The 22201-nt window shown below is 51.0% G+C and overlaps 1 protein-coding gene across 5 annotated transcripts; it reads right to left on the bottom strand.

Moving 5' to 3' along the window:
- Positions 1 to 1233: 1233 nt before the first annotated feature.
- RINL (Ras and Rab interactor like) lies at positions 1234 to 21972 on the bottom strand. 5 transcript variants are annotated; one of them, XR_012375973.1, is made up of 13 exons: positions 21906 to 21972; positions 20770 to 20858; positions 20416 to 20575; positions 18879 to 18981; positions 18506 to 18578; positions 18355 to 18419; positions 17937 to 18086; positions 17420 to 17845; positions 16741 to 17058; positions 16347 to 16478; positions 10644 to 10793; positions 7904 to 8079; positions 1234 to 2775 (listed from the first exon to the last, which is right to left on the bottom strand). XR_012375973.1 is itself a non-coding variant. In XM_073885113.1 (12 exons), exons 2-11 carry the CDS (start codon positions 20817 to 20819, stop codon positions 10681 to 10683), a joined length of 1590 nt encoding a protein of 529 aa, XP_073741214.1. In that variant the 5' UTR covers positions 20820 to 20858; positions 21906 to 21972; the 3' UTR covers positions 7763 to 8079; positions 10644 to 10680. The 5 variants fall into 5 exon arrangements, 4 of the variants coding, with proteins under 4 accessions (XP_073741214.1, XP_073741216.1, XP_025710068.1 ...); XM_073885113.1 differs by lacking the exon at positions 1234 to 2775 and having other exon boundaries at positions 7763 to 8079; XM_073885115.1 differs by lacking the exons at positions 1234 to 2775; positions 10644 to 10793 and having other exon boundaries at positions 7764 to 8079.
- Between the last annotated feature and the right edge of the window lie 229 nt (positions 21973 to 22201).

Here is a 22201-nt window from a genome sequence, read left to right as displayed (position 1 = left end):
CACCCTCTCCCCCCAGCTCTATTGAGGTACAGATGACATGAAGAAACTATACAAGTTGAGGAGTTTTGGCTTATGTAAACCTGGGAGGCCACCACCGCAACCAAGATCATGGCAGTGAGAATGAACATAGCCATCATTCCTGATTTCTTCGTCAAACCCTCCATCCCTCACCCCTCCATCCCTCACCCCTCCGCACAGCCACCGACCTACCTGCTTTCTGTCACTATCGGTTAGTTGTATTTTGCAGAATGAAATGATACAGTGTGGATTCTCGTGTCTGGCTTTTTTTCACTCAACATCATTGTTTTGCGCTTCATGCATGTCAAACTAGGCCATTGCAGGGGACAGTTTATCAAGTCACCATGACTGGTTTATCGAGTGACCTGTTGGTGGACATTTGCCTTCTCTCCACTTTTTGGCAATTACCGATAGAAGTGCTGTGAAGACTGGTGTACAAGTCTTTGTGTGAACATACCCTTTCATTTCTCTAGGGTATACACCTAGGAGTGGAATGCTTGAATCATATACGGTAGGTATATAACTTTTTTTTTAAAGATTTTATTTATTTATTTGAGAGAGAGAGAGAATGAGAGAGAAAGCACATGAGAGGGGGGAGGGTCAGAGGGAGAAGCAGACTCCCTGCCGAGCAGGGAGCCCGATGCGGGACTCGATCCAGGCACTCCAGGATCATGACCTGAGCCGAAGGCAGTTGCTTAACCAACTGAGCCACCCAGGCGCCCCGGTATATAACTTTTTTAAAAAAAGATTTATTTATTTATTTGAGAGAGCGAGCGTGGGGAGGCGCAGAGGGACAGGGAGATAAGCAGACTCCCCACTGAGTGGGGAGCCTAACGCTGGGCTCGATCCCAGGACCCTGAGATCATGACCTGAGCCGAAATCAAGATTCAGATGCTTAACTGACTGAGCCACCCAAGGCCCCCCTGTATTTAAATTTTTAAGAAGCTGCCAAGCTCGGGGCCCCTGGCTGGCTCAGTTGGTAGAGTATGTGACTCTTGATCTCGGGGTCATGAGTTCGAACCCCATGTTGGGTGTAGAGATCACTTAAACAGAAAACATTAAAGGGGCAAGATCTCTTAGCTCTGAGACTTGCCCTGTGGATCATGCAATCTTGACTGCCTAAGGTGTCGTTGTTGGTTCTCAAACTGGCCCCCCTGTACGGAGGATAAGGGGAGACCAAAGAAAGAGACAGATCGCTCCAGATTGTTAGGTGGCTGGTTTAATAAGCAAGGGAAGGTACTTACAAGGCTTGTCTTGGGTGCTGCAAGATGAGTAGGTCTCCCCACCCACCCACCTACCAGAATCTTAAAGATTGTAGAGCCAGATGGTCTCAACAACACCTTGCTCTAGCAAGGCTATGTCCTCGGGACGGCTCCCACTGTGGGAACGGTGGGCAGAAGTACATTCCACGGTCAGGGGAGGGAGTGAGGTGCCTCTGATCACCTGAGTGCAGCTCCTGGGTCAACCGGTGGTCATGTCCTCTGGATGACCTCCCCCAGTACTCCACCCCTCATGGCCCACTCTTAGGTCTTACACACACCCCCTTGCACAATGTGCCCTGAGCAGCCAGCATGGAGTTCCACTAGCACGGAGGTGGCTCGTTGGGCGGCTCTCTGGAGGCAGGTAATTCGGGCACACGGAAGAGAAAACACAGATGAAAACAATGATTCCTAAAATAACAGTTTTTCCACGATCCAAACTACTGATTTATCAAGTCCCCTAGCCTGGGGGTGATGGTGAGGGTTGCTGAAGGTGTTCGCTTGTGTCCCCATATGATTTAGTAAAGATGATGCATTAGCTGCCTTATCAGGCGGGAGCACACGACTTTGTGTTTGGATAATGACACAGGTGTCTCCTCGCAAAGTAGTGATAATGTCCAAAGCCATCTATTTGGGGGGACAGCTTTCCTCATTAGAGAGATTTTAGAGTGACATAAAGACAGACTTTGTTGACTGTCATTCATGGCTTGCTGGGTAACTTGAGTAAAGGCTTTGGTGTGTGCCATAATGTCCTCCTGGCCAACAGGGGAGCAAAGCTAGAGCCAAACAATGGTGCCCGTGGCAAGGATGTGCCCACCTGGCCTTGAGGAGAGGGAGGCTGGCACTTTTAGGAACTTGACCTGGCTGCGTGTTGCCCAGGGGAGGCGGCACTGTCAGGTGAGAGGAGATGGACTGGGGGCTGGGGGCTGGGCGTGGCAGACCAGGACCCCCGCTTTCTCCCCTCTCTCAGTGAATGGTGTGTGTTCCATTCCAGGTATGATGCATTTCAACAAGTCCAGCTCGCAGCAGGACAACGGGATCCAGTGGAGATGGAGTAGTTGTCTCTCGCTCAGGGGTGCGAAGTAACTCCCCCATCCCGGTGGGATGAGTCATTGCAAATTCCGGTAGATGACGCCTGTCTCAGGTGTCATGGGGCTTGGGGTTCTCAGTAGCAAAGCATTATAATCTGCAGTGAGCGCTGGGGCAATGGCTGCCTCCCATGACTTCCATGCCCTTCTGGTGTTGGGTGTCTCCGAAGGGGTGTCCAGTTTGGCATGTGGTGCAACAAGTCTTCCTGGGTGATCATTCACATGAAGGGGGAGCCTGGGTGGCTCAGTCGGTTAAGCATCCAACTCTTGATTCCATGATCTTAGGGTCCTGGGATCGAGCCTTGCATTGGGCTCCGTGCTGGGCGTGGAGCCTGCTTGAGATTCTCTCTCTTCCTCTTCCTCTGCCCTTCCCCTTGCTCATGCTCTCTCTCAAATAAACATAAATAAATCTTAAAAAAAAAAAGAAAAAGAAAATGTATTAAAGCCTGTGAGGGTACTTTAGTCTACCCAGCAAGGGTGGTTTTACCTGTTCGTAATCTAATCTGCTGTTTGAATATTCCACTTTGCCTTTCCACTAACCCTGCTGCTTGTGGGTTATAAGGGAGATGGGACCTCCATTCAATGTCCTGTTCTTTTGCTCTATCTTGCATATCATGGTCGTCGAAATGTGACTCCTAATCACTGTTTATTTGATGAGGGTATCTGTACGTGGTACTCAGCTTCTCTAATCTCCCTGATGGTGGCCCCCTGACTTGCACGGTGATAAGGGAAAGCTTGGGTTAGGCCAGATGCCGTGTCCACACCAAGGAATTTAGAACCCTCACTCAGGGAAAGGAGCTCAATATAATCCGTTTGCCAATCCCTCACTAGTTGGGAACTCTGGCGGGTGGCTCCAGACTCCTTTGGCACTTGCTTTGGCATTATTTAGGACACACAGGACATACTTTTACAGAATTAGCCAAGTCACTGTATGTCAAGGGCCATCTGGCATCCCTGACGATATGCCTTCCACCTGGGCACCATGGTGGTTACTCTTAATGCTTCCTGATTGCCTGGGAGTGTCAGTGCCTTATGAGCCACTGCGTGGGAAGACAGTGAGGACACCTCAGGCTCTTGCAGGTAAACCAAAACGTCTTTCCACATATCCTGACCCCACATGACTTATTCATGATCATTTACCCCTTGGCTCCCTATTGTCCAAGCCATAGGGTTCATCATTTGAGAACAGCCCGATGGTCCGTGCAAAGGGGGAGCAGTCGGAGTTCATGGGTGATCACCAGCCAAACCACTCCAAGTTCAGCCCACAGGTTCCTACTGTTTGTTCGGGTTTCCAGGCACCAGTGGGAATTTCCCCACTCCCTCTGTGCAGGCCACCGGGGCCACCGTGAGAACGGGGCGGGGAGGGGCGCATTTGGAGGCTTGACATACTCTACGGGCCCTGGTAGCACCTGCCCTTCTAGAGACGATGGGGTGGTGGAGAGAGTGCTTGTCTGCGGCAAACAGGCGTGCCTCTTAGTCAAAGTGGGAGTCTGAGTTATGGCAGAGGTGGGTCGGTGGGACATATTCTCAACTCCCCCCTTAATAGGAAGGGAAGTTCTTCACTGGGATATGCCTATTCCTCCGTGAGAGGCTCTACTCGGAGGAGTGCTGTGTACACAGCTAGGAGCTGTTGCTCTGTGGGGCTGTATCAAGTTTCTGTCCCCTTCCAGAGCTGGGACCCAAATCCTAAGGGTACCGTCTCTTTCCATTGTCTTAGCCAGAGTGCCCAGTCCACATCTTCTGGAATCATGGACCCATCTAATGCAAATGGCAGCCCCATTTAGGAGATGCCCAAGCTTTCATCTGCCCTGCCAGCATTTTTGACTTCTCAAAGGTGGCCTGCTGCTCTGACCCCCAGTCCCCATGTGCCCTTTCTTTACCAGGTAGTACAAGGGACAGAGGCACTGTGCCAGGGTGGCGGGGGAGGGGGGGATAAATTCCTCCAAAAACCCGGTACGGGGTGGATAGGCTTGCATCTCCCCCTACACAGCTTATGCAACAATGCGCGTCTCATGCAACCAAATGACTCTCAGAAACGTTTCAGTGGCGCCCAGGCCTTGAATTTTCTATGGGTTCGCCATGCATCCTCTCCCTTGCATCTGTTCCAGCAAACTCTATACAGAGTCCTGCAGCAGAGGCGAGTCTTCACGTGATAACATTATCATCAGTTTCATGGGCCCATTTTCCTGATATGGAGGAGAATGGGGACAGATCTCTGGCTACCATCCCATGACATGTTTTGGGGCTGTGCAGGGAGCTGTGGGGAGGCACTGGAAAGTCCATTGTTGCCCCTTCCACATGAAGGCAAATTGATCATAGTTATCAGAAACCTGTACTTGCTAGGGCGCCTGGGTGGCTCAGTCCGTTAAACATCTCAGCTAAGGTCTTGATCTCAGGGTTTTGAGCTCACATCCTGTGCTGGGCTCCACCTGGAACCTACTTAAAACAAACAACAGGGGCGCCTGGGTGGCTCAGTCGTTAGACGTCTGCCTTCAGCTCAGGTCACGATCCCAGGGTCCTGGGACTCTGCTCCGCGGGAAGCCTGCTTCTCCCTCTCCCACTCCCCCTGCTTGTGTTCCCTCTCTCGCTGTGTCTCTCTCTGTCAAATGAATGAATGAATGAATGAATGAATGAATGAATGAATCTTTAAAAACAACAACAACAACAACAAAAAAAAACCCTGTACTTGGCAGAGGCTTCCCAAAGAACGTCCTTGAAAACAAAGTATTTTTGTAGGAACACTTTTGCAAAAGCATCAGAGCAGAATGGAACTGTAAATGATAAAAGACTTTAAAATAGCCATTGTTAAAGATCTGATGAGAGTTATTATAAAGCAATTGACAAGGAAATTTGGTTATTTCTGTGACATACATTTCATTTTATTTTTTATTATTTTTTTAAAGATTTTATTTATTTATTTGAGAGAGAATGAGAGATAGAGAGCATGAGAGGGGGGAGAGTCAGAGGGAGAAGCAGACTCCCTGCTGAGCAGGGAGCCTGATGCGGGACTCGATCCCGGGATTCCAGGATCATGACCTGAGCCGAAGGCAGTCGCTTAACCAACTGAGCCACCCAGGCGCCCTATTTTGTTTTTTTAAAAGATTTATTTATTTGTTTGACAGAGAGAGACACAGCGAGAGAGGGAACACAAGCAGGGGGAGTGGGAGAGGGAGAGGCAGGCTTCCCGCGGAGCAAGGAGCAAAACGCGGGGCTCCATCCCAGGACCCTGGGATCATGACCTAGGCCTAAGGCAGATGCTTAACGACTGAGCCACCCAGCTGCCCCTAAAGATTGTATTTTTAAGTAACCTCTACACCACAACCCCAAGATCAAGAGTCACATGCTTGACCGACGGAGCCAGCCAGGTCCCCCTCCCATGTAATTTAAAACATAAAATAAACTTAGTTTAATATCTTTCTTCTATAAGGAGAGAGAACACATCTTTTGATATTTTCTCTGGAAAACCCCAGAGTTAGTTTGAGGTTAACGAGGCTTAATTTATATAGGATTTGGGGGAAGTTTGTAAAAAATATCAAAAGGCTTTAAAACACTTGATTAGGAGCGCCTGGGTGGCTCAGTTGGTTAAGCGACTGCCTTCGGCTCAGGTCATGATCTCAGGGTCCTGGGATCGAGCCCCGCATTGCATCGGGCTCCCTGCTCTGCGGGAGGCCTGCTTCTCCCTTTCCCACTCCCCCTGCTTGTGTTCCCTCTCTCGCTGTGTCTCTCTCTCTGTCAGATAAATAAATGAAATCTTTAATTAAAAAAATAAAATACTTGATTAAATAGGATCATAGGTCACTGCGAAAGAATACTTGGTTATTCATTTAACCAGGGGGATAATGAAAGACTTCACAGGCAAATACAGTAAGTCCCATAGGTGTAAAAATACTCAGCTCTTGTAACAGAGAAGAATCAGTTTTCTTAAGTAATCAAAGACCCGATAAAGACACCAGGGAGCACAGGAGATTATTTTGATAAAATGGAATCTGTTTTCTAGGCAGATTACCTACAGTCAAGAAAAAGGCTTTCATAATCTCATCAAGAACAGACCAACGGTCCAAGAAAACTGTCCTTTTATTTATTTTTTTAAAGATTTTATTTATTTATTTGACAGAGAGAGACACAGCGAGAGAGGGAACACAAACAGGGGGAGTGGGAGAGGGAGAGGCAAGCTTCCCACCGTGCAGGGAGCCTGATGCAGGGCTCAATCCCAGGCCCCTGGGATCATGACCTGAGCTGAGTAAAAACTGTCCTTTTAGCAGATGAAAGAAAATGACAGTACCTTTTTTTTTTGAGATTTTATTTATTTTTGCGAGAGAGAGAGAGAGAGAGAGAGAGAGAAAGAGTGCATGGGGTGGGGAGGCAGAGGGAGAAGCAGGCTCCCCACTGAGCAAGGAGCGGAGGTCGGGAGTCAGTCCCAGGACCCTGGGATCATAACCTGAGCCAAAGGCAGATACTTAACTGACTGAGCCACCCAGGGGTCCCTAAGATTTTATTTTTGAGTAATCTCTACACCCAAGGTGGGGCCTCAACCTATAACCCCAAGATCAAGAGTCGCATGCCCCAGCAGTCTGTATTCTGAAAAGCTTCTTGCCCCCCCCTTCTCCCCTGAGTCTCAGGCAATCTTGGGCAGTGTTTATTTTTCAAAGGCATTATTAGATTTATATCTTCAAGGGATAGAGAATGCGAGTTTTCTCCTTGGAGTTTTGGGACATATTTCTCCATTGGATCAGCAGTCTAGGATGATCGCTATTTAAAATTTTCCTTTGTATTCAGGCTCCGACAGTGTGGGGCACACGGTCCATCTCATTGTCAGGCACCAGGACACCCTCATCACTTTCCCAAGGACCGTATGTACCTCTTAGTGTCCTGATCAGGCTTTGTACACACCCTTGGCTCTTAATCTGGGGCAGTTTGCACCCTCCTAGCTTTGCAAAACGGCACGCTAAGGTCTGCAACTTATTATTTTGTTCTTCCACAGTGCTGTGAGCCCTGAGGCTAGCAGAGTAATGGACAACCGCATGTCCTTTTCCTGAATTCAGCTCTTCTTCCACACTCTAGCGCAAGCTTCAGCCTCTGGTGGCCAAACTGCCCACATTAGAGGCCAGCCACCACCACCCCCGCCCCGCTGTGGGCACCCCCTTCCCTGCCTGCCACAGTGTGCAATGGCCAGCATTTTCGGGGGCGTCCCCGTCCTCGTGCAGTGGTCCACAAGCATCTAACGCATGGGGCCACCCCTCTCCACATAGAGGTCGATGGCCAACTGGAGAGTTTCCCTGCAGATATCCCTTTCCCAAGGCCCATTTCTTCGGTCTCCTGGCTGATTCGTTAATTGTCGGTTTGTGAACGGCCCCGTACACAGAGGACAAGGAGAGACCAAAGAAAGAGGCAGACCACTCCAGATTGGTAGGTGCCTGGTTTAATAAGCAAGGGAACGCACTTACAAGGGTTATCTTGGGCGCCGCAAGATGAGTAGTTCTCCCCATCCACCCACCAGCATCTTAAAGTTTATATAGGCCTTAACTGGGTCTTCTATACCAGCCAGATGGCCTCCACAACACCTTGCTCTAGCAAGGCTATGTCCTTGGGACGGCTCCCACTGTGGGAACGGTGGGCAGAAGTACATTCCAGGGTCAGGCGAGGGAGTGAGGCGCCTCTCATCGCCTGAGTCCAGCTCGTGGGTCAACCGGCGGTCACATCCTCCTGGTGACCTCCTAAAAACAGGCATGCAAGCCACAAAGCATTAGCTATTATCATGTTGGGGTAGCCAGAGAATACACAGGCAAAACACACAGTGCTCCTCAACGGGTGTGATGTGGTGGCTCATTATTGATGTGGGAAACAAGGCAAAAGAAAAAAAATTACATTTCCTTACTACTTATAGCCCATCGACGAGTCCTTGAAACAGGCAGAGTGACCTTCCTCTAGAAGCCCAGCTGCCTTGATGTTAATACTTCGCTAAGGGCAAAAAGCAATCTGAGTTTAACATTATCCCAAACCCCCGGGATCCTATTAATCTCTCTCTCTCTCTCTTTTTTTTAAAATATTTTATTTATTTATTTGAGAGAGAGAGAGAGAGATAATGAGAGAGGGCATGCGCAGGGAGGAGAAGGAGAAGCAGACTCCCCAAAGAGCAAGGAGCCCAAAGAGGGACTTGATCCCAGGACCCAGAGATCATGACCTGAACTGAAGGCAGACGCTTCACCGACTGAGCCACCCAGGTGCCCCTCTTTTTTTTTTTTTTTTTAGTCTCCTTTAACACATAAAAATACATATAAAAATTCTTTTGGAAACTTCCTTTATCTCTAAACCCCCACGATACATGTTAGCAATCATCCTCCAAGCATATGACCCACCGATATACATCTGAAGGGTCTCATGACTTGAGTTTTTATTAAACAGTAATAAATAACCTTTTCCTAGCAATAGCTAGCCCTCTCAGGGTCCTGGAAACCTTGTTTCCAAAATACCTTGGAGGTCTGTGCTATCCCTAACCCCCTCCCAACTTGAAAGTATATAATGGGCCATTCCTCATGACCCCAGTGCAGTTCTTTCTGCCCATGGGTCCTGGCCCCGTGCTTTTATAAAACAACCTTTTTGCACCAAAGACATCTCAAGAATTCTTGCCTCCTCACTGTTCCCGGTGCCTGCTGGGCACGCACCCACCACAGGGCCTTTGCCTGGCTTTTCTCTGCCTGGAACATCCTCCCCAGATGAGTGCCTGTGACCCTCACCTCTGGCAAGGTTTTGCTCAGGTGTCACCCTCTGCGTGACTACTCAAAAAGTATAACCTCTCTTCCTGTTTTATTTTTATTTTTATTTTTTTTAAAGATTTTATTTATTTATTTGAGAGACAGAGAGAATGAGAGAGAAAGCACATGAGATGGGGGTAGGGTCAGAGGGAGAAGCAGACTCTCTGCTGAGCAGGGAGCCCGATGCGGGACTCGATCCAGGGACTCCAGGATCATGACCTGAGCCGAAGGCAGTCGCTTAACCAACTGAGCCACCCAGGCGCCCCCTGTTTTATTTTTAATCTGATACTATATATATCAATGGTTCTCAGCAGCAACTTGTTAAAAACACAAATTCTAAAAATAAATCCTGGCGCATAAGGGCAAATGATTTTTTTTAAAGATTTATTTATTTATTTATTTGAGAGAGAGAGAGAGAGAGAGAGAGAGCATGAGCGGGAGGGGCAGAGGGAGAGGGAAAGAGAATCCCAAGCAGACTCCATGCTAAGTGGGGAGCTCAAAGTGGGGCTTTGATCTCAAGACCCTGAGATCACCACCCAGGCGGAAACCAAGAGTCAATCACTTAACCGACTGTGCCACCCAGGCACCCCCTAAGGTCAAATGAGTTTTGACAAGGGTGCTCAGCTCATTCAATGGGAAAAGGACAGTCTTTTAAACAGATGGTGCTGGGAAAACTGGAATGGATATCCACATGCAAAAGAGTCAAGTAGGATCCTTATGCAACACCATATACAAAAGTGAACCTAAATTGAATCAAAGACCTAACTGTAAGAAGTCATACTACAAGACCCTTAGAGAAAACATAGGGGAAAAGCTTCGTGACATAGGATTTGGCAATGATTTCTTGGATATGACACCAAAAGAACAGGCAACAAAAGAAAAACTAAGTTGGACTACATCAAAGTGAAAAACGTGGGATGCCCAGCTGGCTCAGTCGGAAGAGCATGAGACTCTTGATCTCAGGGTTGTGAGTTCAAGCCCCATGTTGGGTGTAGAGATTACTTAAAATCTTAAAAATAAAATAAAATAAAATAAATAAAATTTCCTTCTGGCTGCCATGTGGGCAGTGATTGGAGGGGATTTCCTGGACCGGAAGCCAGGAGGCAGTGGAGGCTGGGGTGGACCAGGATGGGGCCAGGGATGGGGAAAGTCAGGGGGGCATGAGAGGGGAGAGGGAGGTATGTAGGATGGGGTCATGAGGTCCCACTATTAATGGGTACTAGAAGGAGAAGCAGGTTTGGGGGAGGTGCTGTGGCCAGTTTGGGACACCATGGGAGTGGGGCCATCAGAGGAGGCGTCCAGCACAAAGCCCAGCGCTCCAGAGTGAACAAGATGGTGGGTGTGACCCCATAGTCTTTAACCAGCGATAGCCTAAACGTCCACCTTTTACATTTTACTTCCCCATACTTTGCCAACATATCCATGCATCACTCGTGTACTTAGCTACTGGGTAGTTTTCTTGAAATCAACTCAGATTTTTTTTTTTAAATTCAACACATTTTTTAAACAGGAAATGTCAGGGTCACCTGGGTGACTCAGTAGATTGCCTACCTCCGGCTCAGGTCATGGTCCCAGGGTCCTGGGATTGAGCCCCACGTTGGGCTCCTTGCTCAGTGGGGAGTCAGCTTCTTCCTCTCCTGCTGCCCCTCCCCCCTGCTCATGTGCTCTTTCTCTCTCTCAAATAAATAAATAAATAAATAAATAAATAAATAAATAAACTTAAAAAAAAAACAAAAACCAACCACCAGGAAATGTCATTTCATTCTAGGAGGTGGAAAACCAGTACTACCTGCCATAAAGAGAATACAGTAGTAGGAATAAATCCAGTGACTCAGCAAGAACCAAGAAGAGATGCTATAAGCATTGGGTGAAAGGTTGTTGGGGACAGGTTCTTCACAGGGTCCCAGGGTACCACCCACAGATGACATCATAATTCAGAGGGGGAGAAATCCAGCAGTCACTTCCCATTACGGGCAGAATTGTTTTTTTTTTTTTTTTTAAGATTTTATTTATTTATTCATGAGAGAGAGAGAGAGAGAGAGAGGCAGAGGGAGAAGCAGGCTCCCAAGGAGCAGGGAGCCCGATGTGGGACTCGATCCCAGGACCCTGGGATCATGACCTGAGCCGAAGGCAGACGCTTAACCATCTGAGCCACCCAGGCGCCCTGGGCAGAATTGTGACCCTCCCCTCCAAATTCATATTTTGAAGTCCCAATCCCCAGTTCCCCAGAATGTGACTGTGTTTAGAGCAAGGGCCTTTAAAGAGGTGATTAAGTTAGGGGCGCCTGGGTGGCCCAGTCCGTGAAGCACCTGTCTCTGACTCAGGTCATGATCCTGGGGTCCTGGGATCGAGACCTGCATGGGGCGGGGGGGGGGGGCCCCGCCCGGCGGGGGGGCCTGCTTTTTTTTCCCCCCCCCTCCCCCCCCCCACTCATTCTCTCTCTGGCTCTCCCTCTCATTCAAATACATAAGTAAAATATATTTTTTAAAGATTTTATTTATTTATTTGACACAGAGATACAGACAGCTACAGAGGGGACACAAGCAGGGGGAGTGAGAGAGGGAGAAGCAGGCTTCCCGCGGAGCAGGGAGCCCGATGCGGGGCTCGATCCCAGGACCCCGGGATCATGACCTGAGCTGAAGGCAGACGCTTTAACTGGCTGAGCCACCCAGATGCCCCAAATAAATAAATAAAATCTTAAAAAAAAAAGGTGATTAAGTTAAAATGAAGTCATATGGGTGGCCCAGTGCACTATGAGTGGTGTCCTCATAGGAAGAGATTGGCAACTAATGTAACATTGTGTGTCAACTATACTTCAATTTAACAAATAAATAAGTAAATAAATACATTAAAATTTTAAAAAGAGGAGACTAGGACACAGACAGGGACAAAGGGAAGGCCATGTGAAGACAAAAGGAGAAAATGGCCATCTACTAGCCAAGGAGAGAAGCCTCGGAGGAAACCAAACCCGCCAAGGCCTTGATCTTGGACTTCCAGCCTCCAGAACTGTGAGACACCAAATTTCTGTGCTTTAACCACCCCATCTGGGCTTTTCTGTTATGGCACCTTGATCCAACTAATATAGTCCTTAACTCCACAGGCACAGTTAGCATTGCTGATCACGCCCCCCCCCCGCCCCCCCGATGGGATGTACTGGGAAGGACACAATGTCCACCTACAGGGTATACTGCCCTTAACTGCAGGACTGGAATCTAATAATGAGGAAATCCAGAAACTGGGACTGCCCACGAGACATACCCATCCAGAATATAAAGAACTTAGGGCACCTGGGTAGCTCAGTAGGCGCTTAACCGACTGAGCCACCCAGGCGCCCCGAGGACATACTGCTTAGTGAAATAAGCCCGTTCACCAAGAGACTATATGATTCCACTTAAATGAGATATCTAAGAATCATGAAAACCATGAAAAATAAAGTAGAATGGTGGTTGCCAGGAGCTGGGGAAGGGGAAATGGGAGTTGTGGTTGATGGGCACGGTTTCAGATTTACAAGACAAAGACATCTGTTACACAACAACGTACACATAGTTAACACTATTATAACACAACAATGTGAATATAGTCAACACTATTATAACTCTAGTTAACACCTAAAAATAGTTAAGAGGGTAAATTTGGTATTATATGATTTTTACTACAATTATAAAGAACACATATGTACATAAATGCATAATAAATAGGGGCGTCTGGGTGGCTCAGTCAGTTAAGCATCTGCCTTCGGCTCAGGTCATGATCCCAGGGTCCTGGGATCGAGTTCCGCATCGGGCTCCCTGCTCCGCGGGGAGCCTGCTTCTCCCCATGCCCGCTTGTGCTCTGTCAAATAAGTAAATAAAATCTTTTGAAAAAATGCATAATAACTGAACATGATGAAATTCTTGGTGCCCTGCTTGCCCTGAAGGTTCTTGAAAAAGGAGATGGTCCCCTCACGTCTGCGGGGATCCAGCTACCCTACCCAGTTCTGTCTGAACATAAGACGAGAGGCCACATCCTGTAGTCTCCCCCATCCCTGCTTCCTCCTTCACTGCCCGATGCAGCCATTTTGAGCTTTTTGGTTTTTAAAAACAATTGCAAAAAACTCTCTTCTGGCACATTTTTTTAGGTGACGTCTAAAACGACCGAATTTTGATCATTATGAAATGCAAAATGTAAAATGTAAAATTGTAATGGCAATACATTCTTTGTGAAATGGATTGAGGGGATTTTCCTACTTTTCTAGTTAATTCCTATATCAGGAGATGCATGTCCCTTGTTGCTAGAGTGAGACTGGGTTGGATATTAATTCTACTCCATTTTTTTTTTCTTAAGTGCTGAGTAACTGTTAAGTTTCCTGTGGTTGCTGTGACAAATGACTAGAGACTCAGTGGCTTAAGATGACAGAAATTTCTTCTCCTACAGTTCTTGGGGCCAGAAGTCTGAAATTGGTATCACTAGGGTGAAATCAAGGTGTGGACAGGGCCCCCTCCTTCCGGAGGTGCTAGGAGAGCATCCGGTCTGTGCCTCTCCCAGCATCTGGTAGCTGACTGCTTTTTTTAAAAATAAGATTTATTTATTTTTATTTGAGAGAGAGAGAGAGCGTGTGCATGCGAGCTCCGGAGCAGGAGGAGCAGAGGGAGAGGGAGAGAGAATCTCAAGCCGACTCCACACTGAGCGCAGAACCTGACGCGAGGCTCGATCTCTCCACCCTGAGATCACAACCTGAGCGGAAACCAAGAGTCTGAAACCTAACTGACTGCGCCACCCAGGTGCCCCTGATGGCTTTCCTTGGCTTGTGATCACCAACTCTCCAACCTTCAAGGCCGGCACCTTCAAATCTTTCTCTGCTTGTCTTCATATCATCTTCTGTTTGTGTCAAATCTCCCTCTGCCTTCCTTCTATAGGAACACGTGTGATGCATTTAGAGCCCCCCCGATAACCCAGAATAGTCTCCCCATTTTAAGATCCTTAATTTAATACCGTCTGCAAAGACCCTTTTCCAAATAAGGTAGTGTTCATGGATTTCAGAGATTAGGACTTGGGATATCTGTTAGGCAGCCATTTTCAGCCTACCATTTGGCATTGAACCATTCAGCAAGTATCTATTGAACACCTAATGGGTGCTAGGCATTTGGCTAGGCACTGAGAATAGAGCTATGCACAAGACAGAGATCCCTAGCCTCCTGAGGCTGACAATCTAAGGCCGCACTGTCCAGCATGGTAGTTCCAAGCCCTGTGTGGCTATTGAGCGCTTGAAATGTGACTGGTCCCACCTGAGATGTCAAATATAAAATACACACTGGATTTTGAATATTTTGCACACAAGCAAAAAAGATTGTTAAATAGTACAATAATTTTTGGATTTTTTTATTTTATTTTTTTTAAAGATTTTATTTATTTATTTGAGAGAGAGAGAGAGAGAGAGAAACAGCATGAGAGGGGAGAAGGTCAGAGGGAGAAGCAGGCTCCCCGCTGAGCCGGGAGCCCGATGCGGGACTCGATCCCGGGACTCCGGGATCATGACCTGAGCCGAAGGCAGTCGCTTAACCAACTGAGCCACCCAGGCGCCCCTGGATTTTTTTAAAAGATTTTTTGGGGGGGTGGGGCGCCTGGGTGGCTCAGTCGTTAAGTGTCTGCCTTCGGCTCGGGTCATGACCCCAGGGTCCTGGGATTGAGACCCGCAAGCGTTCCGGCTTCTCCCTCTCCCGCTCCCCCTGCTTGTGTTCCCTCTCTCACTGTGTCTTTCTCTGTCAAATAAATAAAATCTTAAAAAAAAAAGATTTTTTTTTTTTAATTTTTAAGTAATCTCTACATCCAACGCGGTGCTCAAGCTCACAGCCCTGAGATCAAGAGTCGCATGCTCCACCGACTGAACCAGCCAGGTGCCTTTAATTTTTGGATGTTGATTACATGTTGAAGTGATAACATTTAGGGGGACATATTGGGTTCAATCAGGTAGGCTATTAAAATTAATTTCACTTGTTTCTTTTTAGTTTTTTGTAATGGAGCTACTAAAATATTTAGAACTACATATATAGCTTGCGCTGTATTTCTGTTGGGCAACCTAAGGGGAGGGAGACCATGGACAAAAATTAACACAATAAATAAGTACATATTATACGGCATGTTAGGAAGTGATAATTTCTACGGAAAATAAAGTTCAGGGTAAGAGAGTATATTTGCTTCCTGCTGCTTCTATAACAAATTACCACAAACTTAGCAGGTCAAAAACCCCACAAATTTATTATCTTGCAGTTCTAAAGGTCAGAAGTTCAAAATAGCTCTTTGGGCCTAAAATCAAAGGCCGAGTCTTCCGGAAGTTCCAGGGGAAAATCCACTTTTTTTCAGCTTCTAGAGGGTGCCTCTACTTTGGCTCCTGGCCACATCACTCTGACCTCCGCTTGCAAAATCCCATCTTTCTCGGACTCTGGTCCTCCTGCCTCCCTCTTGTAAGGACTGTGGAGGTTATATTGGGCCCCCAGGATGATACAGAATAATCTCCCCAGGTCAAGATCCTTAATGTAGTCACATACGTAAAGTCCCTTTGACCATGTAAGGTAACATATTCACAGGTTCTGGGGATGGGTAAGGGGCCGTCTTGGGGGAACATTATTCTGCCCACCACGAGGAGGGGCAAACCGGAGGTGGGTCTGCTCCTGGGAACCCCTCCTCCTCCCTGCACCTAAGCCACCAGGGGTCAGAAGTTAGCGCCGACCTGGTGTCTCCAGAATGTTGCCTGAGGAGCTGGAGGGTTTGAGGCCCCTAATCATCACTGGTCTCTGGGCACAGGGTCTCTTGCCCTGGTTCCTCAAAGGGCAGGCTGACCCGTGGGGAGGGGCAGGAGCCTCGGTCAAAAAGGCAATGGGTCCGGCGCTCCCCTCCACCCGCAGTCCGGGGGGACGGTCCCTTGCGCTCCGGCGTGGCCCTGTCTGTCCTGTCTGCGCAGCGTCCGCCTGCTGTGCCACTGGCGCAGGGAGGCGCGAGCCTCAGAGCTGAGCCCCCGGGGTGCGCGGCCCGCGTCGGGCTGGTAGTGAGCGATGTGGTACAGCGCCCCAAACCACGTGGTCAGGTAGTAGCCGGCTAGGGACAGGAAGGGGTGGTCAGTGCAGCTCTCGGGCTACCCTGGCCGCCCGAGGTCCCGCGGCAGTTTGTCCGCCTTCCCCCCTGCTGCGGGGCGAGGCTGTGGGGCCCTGGGGCGCCCCCTGTTGGGTCCCGGCGTTTCTGGGGTGGGGACTCACCTTCTCCCCGCAGCTCCTCCGGATCCAACAGCTCCATGAGAAACTCCACGTCCAGCTGCGTCTCCCCAATGTGCGGACTCCAGATCAGTTCTTCCGTCAGCGCGGGCAGGAAGGCGTCGGCTCCCACGGGCTCTGGCGGAGCCGGAGGACAGGCTCTGAGGTGGATAGGGGGCGTGCAGGCACGTCCCTCCGATCCCCAGGACCACGGGCGCTGGCTGCCCTTCCACTTGTTGGGCGTGCAAACGCCTCCTGCCAGACCCCCAGGCCCGCGTAGACGCCTCGCGCTAGAGCGTACCACCCTCTCCCCTCGACGTGCACGCAGGCGCCTCCCACCCGGCTCCCGCCACCCTCAAGCTACCGCACATCCAGGTGGACGCAGGTAAACCTCCTTTACCTTGGCTCGCGGCCTGAGCCAGGCCCGCGTAAACGTCACTGCACACCGCCAGCAGCAGCGCCACCTTGCGGCGTGGGGCGCAGGCGGCGTGGAGGTGCGCCAGGCGCGCGTGGATGCGGCTCCGCAGGGCGGGGGCGGGGCCCTGCCCCTCGAGCCCCGCCCCGCGGAGTCCCGGAGGCCCCGCCCCCGCCCGCAGGGCTATTTGGCGCTGCTGCAGTCGCCGCAGTTCCTGGGCTCGGAGCGTGCGGAGTCGCGTCCACAGGGCAGGCTTCAGGGGCGCCAGCACCGCCCGGCACAAGGCCGCCTCCACCGCGGCGCCTGCGAGGGGTTGGGGTGGGTGAGCGGAGGGCCGCCGGGCTGACCCCCTCCCCGGGGCCGAGCGCCACCCTCAAGTGTAGACACGGGTGAGAGAACACGCGCGGAAGAGGGAGCCTGGGTGTGAGCACGCGCGCGGGAGAGGGAGTGCGGCTGTCACACGTGTGCGAGACGGAGCAGTGGCGAACGGAACAGGAGTTACTCTACGCAGGGAAAGGCGTGTGAGTGGCAAAGCAAACAGATGCGCAGGGATGGAGAGAAAGAAGCTGGGTGTGAACACACATGTAGGGCCAAAGGATGGCGCACGAGAACCCGAGTGGGTTCGGGAAATGGCCATAAGTTCTCTCCCAGCCCTCCTTATTACCAAGATGGTCGTCCTTCTGGGGAGCCCCAGGCCCCCTGCTCTCCAAAACGGCCCTGACATCGGGGTCCTTTGATAAGTGATCCTGGAGGTCAGTAAGGAGGTGCCGCACGTCCTGGAGCAGCTCTGTGGCCGGGTCCCCAGGCCTGTGGGGGCTTCCGGCATTTGAGGTGAGGCGCGCCCTAAGGCTCTGGAACTGCCTGCCCACGTAGCTGCCCCGGGCCCTGGCCAGAGCCTGGATGTGATGGGTGAGCACATCCTCGGGGCCAGGGCTGTTCTCTTCATCTTCGTAGTCGCCCTCGTTCTCGTGCTCGTCTTCCTTCTCTTTCTCCTCCGCCAGGCTGGCCAGAGCCGGCCCAGGATGGTGCACTTCTGGGCTGAGTGGGCCTTCAACCCAGGAGACCCGGTGCGGGGCAGGGTTCCTGGGGGCTGGGTGTGAGGAGAGAGTGGGGTCCCACAGAACAGCAACAGTAGCTCCCCCGTCCCCGAGGGGCCCAGGGCCCTGTCCAGCCCAGCTAACCTGAACTGGGTCTTTCTGCAGTTTCTGGAGGTGTCTCCGGGGGGATCTGCTCCATCCCCCACCCTCTGTGGGTCTCCAGGTAGAGCTTGTTCACCATGGACAGCACCCTCTCTGAGATGTTGAGGTGGACACTGCCAGTCTGGGGAGGACCTGAGGACCAGAATAACCGAGGTGTCCCCGATGTCCAAGGAGCCAACCCTGCTTCCTTCAGGGCACCGGGGGACTTAATTCCCAGCCCCATTACTGGTTTGGCCCCTGGCCCCTTGTCACTCAGGCCCAGGAGGCGAGCCTCCCACAGCTTCCCTCACCCCCATTTTATTCTCCCCCAAACCTGGTAGTCTGGTCCCTGAAAGGCCGTCCTGCCGGACCAAGGAGCCTGGAAAGTGGCTTCCCCCTCCCTTAGGGAACCATCCCTCACCTGTGTGTTGGTCTCCAGGCCTTAGAGTGGGAGGGGGCAAGAGCAGTGTTCTGGGCAAAACATCCCTGAGAAAAGATAAGGGGGAGCTGCAGTGTGGGCGGGGTGTCTTAGGGATGGATCGCCCATAGCCCTTTCGATGGGTGACCTGTACCTGCTGGCCGATAGGAAGGCCAGGAGATGGGGCAGGTCCGGCATGCAGAGGTTAGAATATTCCAGAGACACACCTGGGGGTAGGGGGCAACAAGGGGCAAGGAAGAAAAGTTGAGGGGTGGCAGCCTCATCTTCCCTGGGACTCTCTCTTCCTCCGTCCTGTAATTCCCCCCGCCTCCGGAGTCCTTCAAGAGCGGGAAATTTCTACCCTTTGGAGTCCCCATCTTTTCCTGTGTCTTTATGTTTGCATCCCACTTATGGGATTGCCAAATAGCATTTGGTAATTAGCTTACCGAATAGCATTTGGGAGGTATTTGGGAAGCAAAGCTGATTAAATTTGCTGTGGGCTGGAATCTAGGGGGTAGGCTTCTCACCTCCAGGCAGCTTCTGGATCTGGTAGGTGTGGACTTCTCCTGGTGAAGCTCCTGTCCTCAACACCAGGACCTGGCTGGGGTCATGTCCTGTGACCAGGAAGCTCTGGGCAGGGACAGGGTGGAGACAAAGGTCATCTTTTTTTTTTTTTTTAAGTTTTATTTAAGTAATCTCTACACGCAATGTGGGGCGCAAACTCATAATCCCGAGATCAAGAGTTGCCTGCTCTTTCAACTGAGCCAGCCAGGTACCCCGAGGCAAAGGTCATCTTGAAAGGGATTTGTGCAAATCTCTGTTACTTTTGCCTGCCCAGCATCCATTTCCCTTATTTTGGATTCCACACCCCAAACTTCCTTTAAGGAAACCCACTCCCTCCCTTCGTCCCTGCCGGTGGGACTAACTCCCTCCAAGCCCCAGGGATGGTCCCGTGACCTGATCTAGCCAATAGGATGACAGTACTTTTTCATCACTGTGATTGGTTGAGAGGTGGGCATGTGAATCAAGCCCAGGCAATGGAAATCTTCCACAAGATTTTTGCTGGAGGGGCGCCTGGGTGGCTCAGGTCGTGATCCCAGGGTCCTGGGATCAAGCCTCGCATGGGGGTCCCTGCTGCGCGGGAAGCCTGCTTCTCCCTCTCCCACTCCCCCTGCTTGTGTTCCCTCTCTCGCTGTGTCTCTCTCTGTCAAATCAATCAATCAATCAATCTTAAAAAAAAAAAAGATGTTTTGCTGGAGCTCTTTGGAAGGAAGCCTCTTTTTACACTGGAATTGCTAGGCTTGTGGGATGTGGCCGCGAGCTGGGGACAGCCACCTCTGCCACCACAGGGATAGAGCCCCCTTGTGAAGGAAGCTGTGTAGACCCTCTAGTTGCCTTGTCCAAGTCTATCCCTATTCCTTGCAGAATTGCAGCCTTGTTCTGGCCTAATCTGCCCAGCTGGAGAAGACGGATGATGTGTAGGCAGTGTTTCTCACCTCTGGGTTTATAACTCCCAGGTGAGCTTTAAAAAAATATTGCGCCTGGGCCCCATATATTGTGAATCAATTGTGAAGGCTTTTGGTTTTCCTGGTGCAAATGGTGCTTCCTTTCTTTTCTTCCTCCTTCCTGGAGTGCACACATGTGCTTGGACCTGGGGTGGCCACTGGGCAATCGTGAGGGGAGTCCAAGGGAATGGCAGAGAACCTGGCCTTGATGTCACTAGGGCTGCTGGACCAGAGTCTGTGGCTGCCTTTCTGGATGTGTCAGAAAGATAAATGCCTGTTTACCTAAGCTACTGTAGAACAAGTGTTTGTTCCTTGGGTTTTCACAGTTGAAGCAAAGCCAAGAAATGGGATGAGGAGAAATTTTTAAGTTGTCTAATGCTCAGGGTCTGGACATTCCTGAAATTCCCTTCACTTCCGGATTTTTTAGTCTTTGGAATCGATAAGGAGCCTTTTTGGTTTGCCCGGTGTGTGGTGTTTGTCACAAGGAACCAGAGGAGTCCTGACTGATCCACGGTGTCCTGGGGAGGGTCAGAGAAGGTCCCTGGCTGTGAGTACTCACCCCCGGTGGCCACAGCTCAAGAAGGGCTTCTGCATCCTGAGTATCCAGCTCTGGGATCTGCCACACCCCCCACGTCCTCCATAGGCGAAGGAGTGGCTCTGGGGTCCCAAGGACCCCTATGGGGGTCTCACCTGCTCCATTCACCTGTGGTGGAACCCGTCTGGGACATTCGGGGTCCAGGAGACCAGGGGTTAGAGGTGGGCAGTTGGACACTGAGGTGGGGTCAAAGGTGCAGGAAGGGGCAGCCCAGGGATGAAATGGGATTCAGGGTCTTCTGGGGGGGGGGGCATTGGATGGAAGGGACTTCTGAAGCCAGGGGCAGGAGTTGGAGACCCCAGCCCCAGCAGCCCTCACCTCTCCCCGACGGTGGGGCCTGCAGAGGCCTCATCCTCCGGCTGGGCCATCCTCAGGATGCGGGAGGCCAGCAAGCCATGGTCTGGCCTCTGGCAGGAAGGAAGATAAGGCTCAAGGTGGCTCCAACCCAGCGGTAACAGTCAACGTCTTTACAACCAATATAGCAGAAACCCTGACCAATGAGAATGGACCCAAGGCCCCTTGCTGTGGCAGGTGTTAATGCTTCAGTCCCCTGATGGTGGGGAGATCTGGGGATCCCAGGAGGCAGGCCAGGGGGTCTTGGCGGGGAGGGGGGAAAGGGAGGACCCAGACTGACGGCTCTTTACCAAGTGGCACAGACATATTTCAGCTTTTGACAACCAGTGCTGCCATAACACAGACATGGGCCAGTTGAATAACAGCTTTTGCCCAAACCCAGTGCCCGGACAGGTGCTCAGCCCACAGGAGACACACTCTGTCAATGTGACCTATCTTATACAACACCTTCCCCCTTCCCAGACCACAGGGGGGCCCCTCAAATATTCCCTCCCCCACATTTTATCAGAGACATTTTCAAACATCCAGCAAACCAGAATTTTACAGAGAACATCCTTATACCCGCTACCTAGATGTTACTGCTGGCATTTTCTTTTTTGCTTTATACCACATCTGTCCCTCTGTCCATCGGACCTCAACTCTTCAGCAGGTACGTAGTCCTAGCTAGCGTGGGTTATCACTCGAGGTGGGCATTTTTAAATATTTTCTCTGCGGCAGTGCCCGGAGTAGGACCCCTGGGTCCGTTCATCCGTGCACCTAACAAACACTTCGTAAGTACAGGCCCAGACTGGGTGCCCTGGGGAAACAGTGGTGGACAGAACAGGCCCCTGGCCTCAGGGGGTGGCGTAGGAGAGGGGTAACGAAGAGCTAAACAAATCCATCAGCCTGCTGACTAGAAACCCAGGGTTTCAGGCAGGGTGGGGACAGTGAGCAGGTGTCCTGTCCAGGGGCGAGCAGGAAGGAGGGGTGGGGGCGGAGAGGCTGATGCTCCCCTGGAGGGCCGGTGGTGCTGGGCAGGGTGGGATGGGCCAGCAGCCTGACACCAAAGGGAGGCAGTGGGGGGTGACGATGCCAGCCGCTAGGTCCCTGGGGACCCCTACCTGTTCTCCGAAGGGAGGCCTGGAGTAGCAGGAAGTGAAAGTGTTCCTCAGAGAGAGAGGAAGCTGGGCGGGCAGGGGGAAGAGGCGGGGCTGGGGGGGATAATCTGAAATCGACCTTCCTCTCTTGCGGGGGCTCAGGCCTTAGGTGACTGGGCTTTGGAGGAAGGAGCTCTGGCAGTCTGGGAGTGCGGGGGTAAGAGCTGCGGGGCTCTCTCGCAGACCCCCGAGTCCCCTGTCAGTACCCTCGGCTGTCTCCCACGAGAGCCTGGAGGTGTTCTGGTTCCTCTAGCCCCCTC

Source organism: Callorhinus ursinus, unplaced genomic scaffold, assembly GCF_003265705.2.
Source record: "Callorhinus ursinus isolate GAN/ISIS: 27379988/994484 unplaced genomic scaffold, GSC_fseal_2.0 scaffold61, whole genome shotgun sequence".
Lineage (NCBI taxonomy): Eukaryota > Metazoa > Chordata > Mammalia > Carnivora > Otariidae > Callorhinus > Callorhinus ursinus.
Note: the sequence above shows the minus strand (reverse complement) of the source record. Positions and strands in the feature narration are given on the sequence as shown.

Excerpts from the sequence above, each read along its gene's own strand:
- RINL (XM_025854283.2), bottom strand. The coding sequence starts at position 20,819 with ATGGCCCAGCCGGAGGATGAGGCCTCTGCAGGCCCCACCGTCGGGGAG. Across the intron at positions 18,579-18,878 it reads GATCCAGAAGCTGCCTGGAG|GTGTGTCTCTGGAATATTCT; the intron begins GTGAGAAGCCTA and ends CCCTACCCCCAG. Across the intron at positions 17,059-17,419 it reads CCAGAAGGACGACCATCTTG|GCGCCGCGGTGGAGGCGGCC; the intron begins GTAATAAGGAGG and ends AACCCCTCGCAG.